At 42.1% G+C, this 12,571-nt stretch overlaps 1 protein-coding gene across 1 annotated transcript in view; it reads left to right on the forward strand.

The window, feature by feature from the left end:
- LOC111266095 (uncharacterized) overlaps positions 1-8,726 on the forward strand; it is a 14,924-nt gene extending 6,198 nt beyond the window's left edge. Inside the window, exons 2-5 of the mRNA XM_022843270.2 lie at positions 1,273-1,636; positions 5,610-5,988; positions 7,668-7,906; positions 8,237-8,726. Of these exons, the coding sequence (XP_022699005.1) occupies positions 1,297-1,636; positions 5,610-5,988; positions 7,668-7,906; positions 8,237-8,409 (1,131 nt within the window). The 5' untranslated portion in view covers positions 1,273-1,296 and the 3' untranslated portion in view covers positions 8,410-8,726. The remainder of the gene's footprint in view (positions 1-1,272; positions 1,637-5,609; positions 5,989-7,667; positions 7,907-8,236) is intronic.
- The last annotated feature ends 3,845 nt before the right edge of the window (positions 8,727-12,571 follow it).

Raw genomic sequence — 12,571 nt, forward strand, 5'->3', positions numbered from 1 at the left:
CACACACTCAGACTCGCACACACACACGGACACCCACACACACAGACTCGCACACACACACGGACACTCACACACACAGACTCGCACACACACACGGACACTCACACACACAGACTCGCACACACACACGGACACTCACACACACAGACTCGCACACACACACGGACACTCACACACAGACTCGCACACACACCGGACACTCACACACGCACTGGGTCACACATGCAAAATGCAAGTACCCGGGAATTGATAAACACATGGACATGAAACGTCAATGCATTTTTTCGAACAAAACTAAACTTGTTGCAGTGGTCGAACAGACAGCTGGAATGGGTAGGGACGACTCGAGAAATAATCGAGGCAGCGCCTGTGACATGCACGCACGCACATCGGGGCGAGGGAGGAACGCTATTCAATAGTGAGGCCAATCCCCTTACCGTTTGGTGATCGCCCGACGTTCCAGCGGAGACTTCAATTAAAGAGTCAAACGACGAAAAGCTGGTGCCGCCGCCAAAGGCTTCGTAGCCGTGACGGAGCTCACAACCTGCAATTAGTGCCTCAGTAAAGCGGGAACCACGAGCACGTTACCACTTCCAGCATGGAACAAGCTAAGGCAGGTGCACAGTGAGGTGACGATGAGGGCATGGTGCAAGCTACATCCCCTAGCCGTATGATTTGCGTGCCTATTACTAAATAGCGAAGCCTTCTTTAGGGCAGACACACGATCTTGTGAATACGAACTCGACGGCACCCGCTGTGTTTTGTTGCAAACGTTCGTCCAGGTTGCGCTGTCTAACGAATTCATTAATTAAGGCCAGTACTGCCAATACTGAAAAGCATATGCTTACGCACAGTGCTCGTACCTTCGTGCCTGTTTCTCGTATGTGCGAACTTCAGTTGCAGGCCACTTGTGCCTACCCGGATAGCAGCATTTGATCAATCCAGGACTGGTTTGCGCCATTAATAGACGACGGAATGATTGTGTGATGACGTGATGGCAATGGGCCAAACAGTATAGCTGATATGCATCAATGGGGCTGTTATTCATTTTTGATAGCTGATTTGTTTACTGGAGTATGACTGACTTTAGTCTAGAGCATTGCGAGAAATAGGATAGGACAAGATCTTTTGTCGAACACGTGGACATTTTTGTCGGTATCGGGTTTAAAAAAAAGCAACGGTAGATACAAAATGTTATAATTTTATACTACCTATCAATCGAGATAAAAGTTGCGCCTAACGTTAAGATGATCTATGGCTCTCTTTCAACAGTTCCTCGGAGCGATTGCGCTCGTGATGGGCTCGGTGTTGGCAGCTGAAAGCCCTCCAAAATCAGGGTCAAATTCAGAACAAAACGCCGCCATCGATGTAGTAGATTCGTTATTAATGGTCACTAGTACGGCAATGCCTGCATCCCTGCCGGAAAGCACTGCATTAAAAGTTGCCGAACCCTTACCTATTGCCGAGGCTCACGTTTCGGCTCAGATCCAGATGGCTTCTGCCGGTAGCGATCAAATCCACAGCGGAGGTCCAAAGTTTCGAAAGGCTGCAGAAAGCTCCACTAGAGAGATGCCGGCTACTTCTACGGTGTCGCCTACGGCATTTCTCGTAAACGACAATGCTCGAGACAACCGCGGTGAGTGTCAATGAGAAGGACCTAGGAAAGTAACACATATCGACACGGCATTTGCTAAAATTGTGCCGCTAACTGAAGGACATATCATCTACTCATTTTCCTTCTTCCTAGATCAATAAAAGAAAATGAATTACGAACGTAGATATATTAGACAAAATCGAAAAATTGCCATCGGAATTATATATTAATGAGGCTCACAGGCCTAGATATGTTCACTATGCGCTCAAATACTTTGTTACAACTTCATCCGCTTTAGTCTGTTCTTCACGATCTTAATTTTGAAGGCGCGAGGTTCTATTTTTTTTCACCGCTAGATTTCACATTTAGTTTGTAGATAAACACTGCGCCATAACATTATTATAAGTCATCAATTATATGGAAAACTGAAATCTAGGTTCTCAAGTACGTCAAAAGTCGTATCAAGCTGTGTGTTACTTCGAAATTTATTAGCGACACTTTATGTAACGGCCCACGGCAACAAGGGAAAGACCACGGATGTACTTGAACTCCTTTTAATTGTAGTATGTACAAATCCATAGAAATACAAGCAATGAAGAGAATAATGCGGGTAATTCACATCTCCTATTAAGATAAAAATGAAGACTGTGCTCTGAGATCTACATGGCTCAAATGTCTGATTAAAATTGAACACTTCGTATTGATATATTGACGTGCAAAGCCACTTTTAATTGTGTGGATATCTCTCAAGTCATTTCGGTGTGATCTATACCATTCTTTTGTTTTTATTTACAATTCATATTCGAGGGAATTCTCTTGGTTTCTGCCCTGCTAGGCAAATTTACATTGTTTACTCACTATTTTTAACGGATGTATTTTTAATTGTCTGATTTACCCTATCGATGAGTTTTATTCAAAGGATTCGCTCTATTTTAAAGACTAGTCTGCTTACAATTCGAGTGCGTCCCCAATATGCGCTTCGTTCCCATATAAATATGAACATAAAGTTCCTCTAGCTCTTGCAAAGAACGTTCAACTTCTGGCGGATTAGATATACTCTGGTTGGAAAAGGCTGAAGTATGACAAGAGCAACTGAAATACCAGAAATTTAAACCTAGAACTTGTTTTATCTACTGGAATTAGTTTTAAGAATATAGTGATAGTATAAATTTTTCCTGTTTTATGGTTTATAAAATAGTTATGTGGCGCTGTTACCGTAATACACCATCATAACCCATTATAGAGATAATCAACAGGATATGCTCGTTTGCTTTGGCTCGTCTACTTAATTACTTTACTAATTTATTCCATCTTTGTTTCAACGTTATTCAGAACTAAAATTTAGCCTTCAATCATTTTTTGCATAGATTTGGTGCACAAAGGCAGATCCCGCTTTGCAAACACAAACCGGTAACAAAGGCCTTGCTAGTGGAAGGGCTGAACTTGTCTCAATGGCATCTCTCAGGAGAAAAGACCTAATCAATTTCAATTTTTATCTAAGAAAGCAAAAGGGGCAATTTCGCTCTGTGATTAACGATTTTCGAATGGCTCTGATCGGCCTCCCTCCGGAGAGACTCAGCCGCCTTTTTATGGCACCGTTGACACTATTTATCTATTTATCATTGTTCGCTAACTTAAGACGATAGTCTGACATCGAATCAATACATTACTTTAATCTATTTCCGATACTAAAGTCCTATACAAATGTATACGATTGTTTTTTGCATGATCAGTACGTTGAAACGGGTTGAGCGTGAACAGCCAAGAAGGTCGAACCTCTTATTAAAAAACTGATGTGACATTAAACAGGCCATCACTAATCATGATGTTCTGTTTGTAACTGCTTTAACAATAGTAAATCCATACGATAATAGTAAACCATATGATTGAAATGTCAGATGGTTGACGGGAGCTAGATGTAGGATTTGCAATTGGGGTGCATGCGAACTGGCCGATGTAGCAGCACTGACAGATTTAGAAACGACCGGTAAAGTTAAGAATCACGTATGCAGTGGGCATCCAACGATAAAAAAAAAAAAAAACAATTTAGAGAAGGTGAGTTCCAAATGCAAATCGGATCAATTAGTGAACATATCCATTTAAGAGATGGGTTAGTGAGGTCTGTAGTGGGGTATCGGTGCAACATATTGACGAACAGTGAACAAGAGGAACTGGCGATAGTAATGGAGGCCAAAGGAACAGCTGTGGTATCTGTAAACACTTTCAAAAACATTTGCAGAATATGCTTCAGTCACCCATAGCGTCCTAGACCATTCAGCTGTTTTTCATCATGTGGACACTGCTCTAGATGTGCGATACACAAAGGATACTAGGCAGGGGGGGAGGGGGGCGATCAACAAGCCATATGGGAGGATCAGCGTACAACGACCAAAGTAAGAAAATAACAAAAGCATTGCACGATCCGTGAGCATCGCGGCGCGCTTGTTGGTGCGAGTTAGGACGAGAGAGCGAGACAAGAGAAACCTATGACCATAACAACGGACGCACGCTGAGCGAAGCAATAAGGAAAATAATATAATAATAATATTAAGGAATAAGGATTATTGACTTAGGGGAGGCCTCGTCGAGTCGATGTAAAGAACTCCAGAACCGCTGCTACAACTACTGCTAAGTCTCCAACAGCCTGCTAACACAAATACGGCGGTATGAACAGGCGATGCAACAGTCATTCAACTGTTCAACGATAAAAATGAGTGACCGCAATATGTCACACCATGTTGACGCGTTAGTAAAAAACAACTAAGTTTAACTGTGTTCAAAAATAAATTGAGTTCAATGACCGCCTCACGCAAGAGGGCTAGCAAGCAACGGGTAGGATGGGGAAACAATGGTCCTTCCTTCGCTGGTGTACTGCGAATCTCTCGCTTGTCGTTATCAGCATTATATTGCTGACGTCGTTGCGGCGTTGTAACTTTAGGAAAAGTTACATTATATCATGATTAGGAAATCATGATATAATGTAACTTTTAATAATGTCAGCCAGTTCTCGAGGTCGCCGCAACGGACCTCACAGACCACTTTCTAGTTTCCACATCGGTTTATTGAGTGTAGCGCATCACGATCATTTCGAGGTTCACGAAGTTATTACTGTTGCGGGTATTAAACTATAACACAATCAAGAAGACTAATTGTGCAGGGTCTGGCAAAGGACGTCGTTGCTACCTGTTCACTGGAGAGAGGGGTCTATGAACTGGATTCATATTGGGGTACGGCAGCCCTCAATACTACAACCATATCGAAATTTTTCCTTCGTTGCTGGAAATACTAAGCAAAGCGGGTTTAATATTGTAATTACCATTTCTCTTTCAGAAGCAAGCAATCGCTTTAGCCTTTTTCTTGTCGTTGCTACGAAGACAATACTCGTTTGTATACACATAGTAATTCTAACCCCTTGGGGGAATAACTACTGACCCGATATATTCGAGCTATGAGCAATTTTATTTTTCACACGACCCATATTCCTTTAATGTCGTCGTAGAGGCTGTTGCTGTTTTTTTGTTAGTACAACTAATTTAGTATGCCGTTCTGATGATGACTACTCGGTTATTCCCACTTTTGCATAAAAACGGGGCGAAACAATCTTGTAGGTAGGTAGCCATTAATGAATTTTGAAAATTTGGCTAAACCTCTAGAAAATAATTTATTATTTTTACAAGGAATTGTAAATTATACTATCATATTATATGGTGAACGAAGCATATTTTGTAGGCCGAGTTATCATTACAAATAAACTGAACATAAAACACCTGTACCCCGAATCCTGCACATTAAGGACTAAAAAGCGACACACTTCTCTTTAAGGATTCGTTTAAAACCTCTTCCTAAGGCGGCTTCGACAGGTCAAATAATACGCTCAAAGCAGTTCTATGCTAATAAAAACAATCACAAGGTTTCCATAACTTTACGTGGTACAACAAATTATTTGAACTCAGTTTATTACAACTTGAAGATATGCCGTATGTTCACAGTAACCTGAAAATGTCTTATCTTCTAGATCGTTTCTATCCAGAGACTCGCTATGACAACCGTTACCCGGACTACCGCCATGATAACCGCTATGACAACCGTTACCCGGACTACCGTTACGATAATCGCTATGACAACCGATACGCTCCGGGCGTTGGTGGCAGCGGCAACTATGGGGTCTACGGGCCCGGATCCGCCTATCGGAACGCGCTGGTAAGCAACGTCGACCGTCGTTTCTATCGGGGCTACAATCCATATTACAACGAAGCTTGGAGACGAAATTTCTATGACCCGTACTATGATCAACACGGTCCATACTTCCTCAATTACGGCAGGGATGGACGGGCTTACGGAGAACGGCTACCGTATCATCCATACGGCAACGATTACTTCTATCGACCGGACAGGTACGAGGAACTATATATTCGAAGCAAAAGCAATCAGCGATATACTCTCCAGCTTAATTCTATAGCATATACGCTCTGCTTAGCGTCTGTTTGCAAGTACGTTTAATAAGAGAACGAAGTGATTCCACACACAACGATGCTTTGGCCTTGTAACATCGAACCTCGAATGTGCCAGATCATGACCTTCCCATGTTGACTACCTGCAGCATTGTCATGTGCCCAGCTACACGCGTTGTAACTGTAATGTATTATATGCAGATAATGTTAATTCTCCTGGACTACCGACCCTTACATACGATACCTTATGTTCTCTGATATCTACAAATGTTGCTACACAATATGACTTAGTAAATATGCTAGCATTTTATGCTGCAAGCAGCTGAGAATTGGTGTTTCCCAAAAAGTTTTGTAGTGCAGCAGCACAGGAGTGGTTGCAATGGTAAAAAAAATGTTTAGAAATGTTTTTTCTCGCCGGGGGAAACACACACTTGAAAGAACATTCAAAAGAATGCACGCATATACTGATACGTGCAGACAAGCAGCGGTTGAATCAGCGCCCGTTGGCGTTGGCGTCGGCGACGGGGAAGCAAACTCGGAGGAAGAGTGCATTCTGTGCACGGCCAGGAGGAAAAGCATGTTGTGAGCCTCGGCCCAGCAATGGGTGCGGGTGAGGCTGTGTTGTAGCATCCAATCTGCCGACCAAATCTCCAGGGAATGAGTTCATTTGTTCACGAACGAATGCAGGGGAGTGCCGCTGGTAATGCCTCCTTACTCTCTTCAGCAGCAGCAGCAGCAGCAGCAGCAGCTCGAACCCTAGCACCATGCTGGGGAGGGCGAAACAATCGAACACCCCCTTCAGTAGACTACAGGGCAGAAACTTAGCATGAAAGTACTGTACAACACACTATCTGAACGGGAGGGGGTGAAGCGTACCTGTAGTAATCGCCTGAAGGGCTACGGTTGGAACAGCAGGGGCAAAAGAGAAGAACAGCGAGTAACTGTACTAGCTTTCGTGGCAACACTGACAACAATTGCCGCTGGAGGGTCTGGTCTACTGTAAACGTCGGAACATCGGTGAAGTGTACGGTGTTTTCATGCGTGCTGCAACCAGATGTGGAAGGACCACAAACTACCATAGGGTGGCTAGGAGACAAAACAGGCAAGCAGATGTCAAGGATCAGGCACAAATGCTTTCACTATGTGTATGTGTGTATACGTTAAAGGCTTTGTGTGCATTCCAAATGAATCTAATGTGAGTCTGTATAATCGGATTTTTGCACTGTTGATGTGCATCTTTAGGCTTATACATGCATGTGTATGGCAGGCGTATGTCCGCCGTAGATACGGCGAATACTGGCACAGCAGCGGTACAAAAATTTCCTGGGGAGCCAGTGGCTAAGACGCTGCTCGAAATTAGGAAATTAAAGAAACCACGGCAATATGCAAAAGTAAAACAGGGGTAACAGCAGAACTATTTACAATGTATGATTCATAGACAAACTTTTTAAATAGCCGAACTAGAGCAGTTCATGCTGCTGGTTCAAACACATGTACCGCTACCAAACGATAGGTGTTAATGGAAAACGACATGACGAAATAAATGTTAATTTGCGTGAGTAGCGTTATTCAGCGTTCGTATATTCAATATTCAACATCAAGTATTTGATGCTTGTCTACAGAATTGACCCATATCGATTCGGCTATTCGACCGATAAACTTGGCCGTGGGTTTGGATACTCATGCAAGGATGTGTTCGAGTGTCAAGATCTGAAGAACCGAGAGGATGCTGCTCGCGAAGCTCAGCGACGATCATATGGGCCACCAGCGCCATTGTACAACCAGCCATATCATCCCTCGCCGGCCCCATACCAACCGTCCTCAGCGACCTATCGGGTTCCGTATGAAAACGCCAACCTTTGTGAGTTTTCCAATACGAACAAGCTGCGGTAGACGTTTCAGATTTAAGCCTTCTATGAAAATATTTGCCGTAAACGAGAACGAACGTTTCAGCTAAGAATAAATTTTATTTTTTAAAGTTTAAATTATAATCGTTTACAACAACGTTGCACTATTTATGTTTAGTCGAAGTATAAGTTATATACTTCGCCTTCCCAAAACAAGAGTATTTATTCGCATATGCAAGAAAAATTATGCTGTTTTGCTGTCCACTTAACTCTAAGCGGCGTTGACCTAGGTCCTTTAAATACTGACATCTTCGTTTTTCTATTCTTAAAAAATATATCGATAGGGTATCTGCCAACCGCCACGCCGAGTTCAGGCCGATCGGTAACGTATTTCTCCCAGGACCGTTATGATCCATACTTCGGGGGCTACTACAGCGATATGTATGCCGGCTACCCGGGTTACGCTCCCTACTTTCATGACCGATACCGTGACTACTCTCGGGGAAAGAAGAAATAGAAGGAAGACTACAAGGTTTTTCGTCGTTTAAGAACTAGAAAAGTTAGCTATACTCTTGAAACTTGACGTTGCGTCGAAATATTGACCAGACTCAGCAATAATTGCTTGGACTAGGTTTCTTCGGAATGAGTTTTTGTCACTTGGCTGAATAAGCGGGCAGAACCAAGATTGCTGAACGTACTTAGAGCGAATCGGGAGAACGCAACTACGATAAAATTAGCGTACGATTTTGTGGTGAAAATCGCGTGCTTTAGCCACGAGCGCAAAGCTTATACGGTAGAAGAAAATGAAAATATATGATTGAGTTTGCGACCGTCTATTGGGAAATTCTATTTAGTCGCAAACGGCTAGTCTTAAAACAACATTAGAACAAGGTACTGAAAAAAAGAAATAAGAAAAAAAAATAAGTTTTGCTGAGAAACGACTTGACGTTCGTATCCCTTGTCAACGTTTATTTTTAATTATAACCCTATTACTTCACATATTGTACATTCGTGGCTGTCCTAGTCACGTATCGAAGTCTATAATTAACGTGCTTAGTGTTTATAGGTGTTCTAGCCATTGAATATCCTGGTCTAGCCCGTGCTAGACCAACCTCAAAGTAGCAGTCTTTTTTCCTTCCTTTCGCCTGTATCTCGCGGCGTCTGCAATACTATAACTGCTCTGGCATTGAATACGCGATGAGAAGATAATAACTGGATCACGTTGTGTTGACGCATCTCTCTACTTGGGTGTTGGTCACGCTGCAATGGACTCATGTACGCAACTGTGGTCATATTTTTTTACTGTTGTTTACCGCGTATGGCAGCAGTTGCGTCTCACGGTCTTCACCGCTACTATCATCATCATCATCATCATCATAATCAACAACAACAATAGCAACAAAAGGCAACATCAAGAAAATAGCAAACCTTATTTCTAATAGCGTGATCCACTTCAGCTAGCACAACCGTTGTGAAGCACCGAATGTGGCAATGGCGGCGATACGCTTGAATAGCGGTGATGTTATCGCAAATGGTCTACAAAGCACAGGAACGTCAAACAATTGCTGCATCCGGCGATGAGTCCATAACAGTCGAATGGTTGCCTTCTAGTATGCTTGTCCTCGGCTGCCTTCGATGGCCTCACTGTGGGCCGCATTTTCTGCTACTAACCGCTAACACAGCGCAACGGGCTCACTCTGCCTACGAAAAAAAACACAAAATTTAACAAAATCCTCTTAAGGGAAAACACCTAGATGTCATTTGGTCACGTTGCTGCCTGCTGTTTGTGCTTCAGCAACTCATTTGTTTCATTTCGTAACTTACCGTGTTGTATCGTTCTGTATTCTAATCCTATGATCGTTTTCATATGGAACCGTTCGTTTCGTCTACGTTGGGTACATGTTTCGTTGTTGGACAGATCGCCGCATAATGTCCTCCGTTTGATTCTTACTCCGATCACTCACGGTGTATACCCTCCGCCGATGTCCGTCGTTCCACGCATAAGCAGTAGACAAATAGTAACCACTCAATAATAACTTAGCATGTTCCTAAGATCGTTATAGTGTCATAATATAACACTAGTAATATTTACAGTCAATCTATTGTACATCTATTATCAGGTGGTAAAAAGGAAGTAAGTTGTTATATATATAAATGAGTTATTATTATTATTTTACACAAAATAGTCTTAAATCATGTTACACGCTCAAAGGGCAAAACATCTCATCAAATATTATTAAGAAAAATACAAAGGTGTATTACCAGATTAACAGGCTATTACTCATTGGGCAAGTCGTATTACTTATGTCCTAATAATATCCTAACTAACCAAACAAATTGTCGTCTTTTTTAAATATAATAGCTGTATCTAACAACAGCTTTGAGTACCTGTTCTGTGTGGCCTGCTAGGCTTAGGTGACACAAATCAATCCATGTATTCATTTAGAACACACAAAAGCCGATGAACAATGCTTCCGCTATAACTAACGATGGGAGCCGGTTATCCGATAAACACCTGCATTCTTTGATGAAATCACACGGATTCTTATAGAGAAAAAAACTGCACGCCCGTACGCTCCTATCGCGCAACTAAACGTTTCAGTGTTCAGGTGGTCAGTTTCGTAGCAACTCAACAGACTAAGGTCTACAAAAAGACATCGAGCATTCGAAGGTGAGTGATACGTGTTTGGTGCTAATTTGTCTACTTTGATGGGTCCTACGATTCCCGTATAGTTGAGACCTCGTTTGACGTAAGCGTGTGCATTACCCAATTCCTAATCTGTGTAAGATGTCGGACTGCCATGTAGAAATTTGGTAAATTTAGGTGTGGAGATTGAAAACGGCGGAGGCGAAAAAGCGTGATGCCAATAAAATAAGGATCATTTGTATTGCATGGTTTAATGACTGATGATCTAAAATTGCAATAAAATCAAAATTTGTTAAGCGCGTGTATTTCAGTTCTCCTATGTTTTTAGATTTACGAATCCTTTTGTCAAGGACCAGTGTCAACGTTGCTACTGAAAGAAAAGGAAGAGCATCTTTCGGTTTACAAAAAATCCTGTCACTCCTCGTCGGTGAAATGGCACGAACCGGTTTCAAAGCTATGTCACCTACTGCCACGCAGCACAATTCGATGTCTGTTACTATGTTTAATCAATATGCACGGGCTATGGTTTTCAAGAGAAGTTTTTTCCCGTCCTAAACGGCCTTAGTCTGAACAGCCATTCTATATCGCTGCGGGGTCTTTTGTCAGGTAGTAGTGGGTGCTCAGTCTTGGGTATTTTGAAAACGTGGCAACGTCAGACTCTTAAGCGCAACACCTAACCTATTCATGGTGTGTCCCGGTTAGGGAAGTCAATATACATAAAACATGCTAAAAATTTGTATTCCCAGTACTGGGCTCGGAAAACGCCGATAATATATATTTCCATTTTTAGTTGAAATTATTTTACTTTTCCTCGTAGTGTAGCTCAGCTTTACTTTTAACGGCAATATGAGCGGTGTCTGCTGTAACCCCGTTTATACACTGACTAATATAATGATGATGATATAAATTTAGCCCAAATTTCAAAGCCGAAGTGCTCTTTCGGGCGAGCCGCCATGGTGTAAATTGATATGAAAATGAATAGCGTCTTAAACTAAACAAATTAATCAGGAGCGCTTGCTGTTGTTAACTAAACTAAACATAAACGCATATTTAACCGCAACAGGGATACGCACTGATATACAGATCATTCAGTAGCTTCTGTCAATAGTGATTCAATTTTATATCACGCCATGGTACACCATCTGCTTGCATCTATTACACTTATTAGATGGATTAGTTATCTAGTGAATTTTGGTCGACTGTTGTTGGTAGCTATCACTCTCTAGCTCGTATACTATACATTGTCACTTAATATGGATATAGGACGAAATTGTTTCGGTGTCAGCCTATCCCGTCAGCTTTTTCTGTCTCAACAACATACCGGCTAGCTATGCCTCGAAAAAGGGTGTATGATCATACTGGAAATAGGTGTTTTATCGTAAACGGAAACACCTTCGAAGCTACATGAGAGTATCATACGTCAGAGTGCGACTGAAGTGTACCTGAAAGCAGCAGGAACGACGGATATGGACACAACATTGAAAGTCGATATGTGAAACAATGCGAGACATGATTTCGAATTCATAGGTTGGAAAGATTTTGAAGTTTGCACCTTCCTTCACCGTGCTGTTTCTCAGTCGCATCAGAGATATCCTGAGGCAGGTTAGTTGGAAGAAAGACTGATGTTTCAACAGACTGTCGAATGCGATCTTTGGGTGCGTGGAATGTGAGTGAATAATTGGGTCAAATCAGAGAGTTATCCGGCAGTGTTATGCAGGGGCAAGTCACCCGAGAAGGACCACCGAGAAGAGATCACCAGAAAAGTATAATCATCAATTACTGGAAAGGGGCAACAGTATGAAGAACCAACTTTTTAACAGATAATTAAAAAAAATCCATGTTCGTCTATCTCAAATGAATGTTTCGAGATCTACGTTAGATGTCGCCGTTTAGCATTGCCTAACTCACAGAATTAGCTTACCTGGATGTTAAAAAAAAAAAATATAATATCGGTACTTGTAAAAATTGCGCTTAATAATTGGTACCACCTAAGATGTCATTGGATGCCAAAAAACTCTCGGAAATACCGTTG

Source organism: Varroa jacobsoni, unplaced genomic scaffold (assembly GCF_002532875.2).
Source record: "Varroa jacobsoni isolate VJ856 unplaced genomic scaffold, vjacob_1.0 scaffold_1052, whole genome shotgun sequence".
In the NCBI taxonomy this organism is placed as follows: Eukaryota; Metazoa; Arthropoda; class Arachnida; order Mesostigmata; family Varroidae; genus Varroa; species Varroa jacobsoni.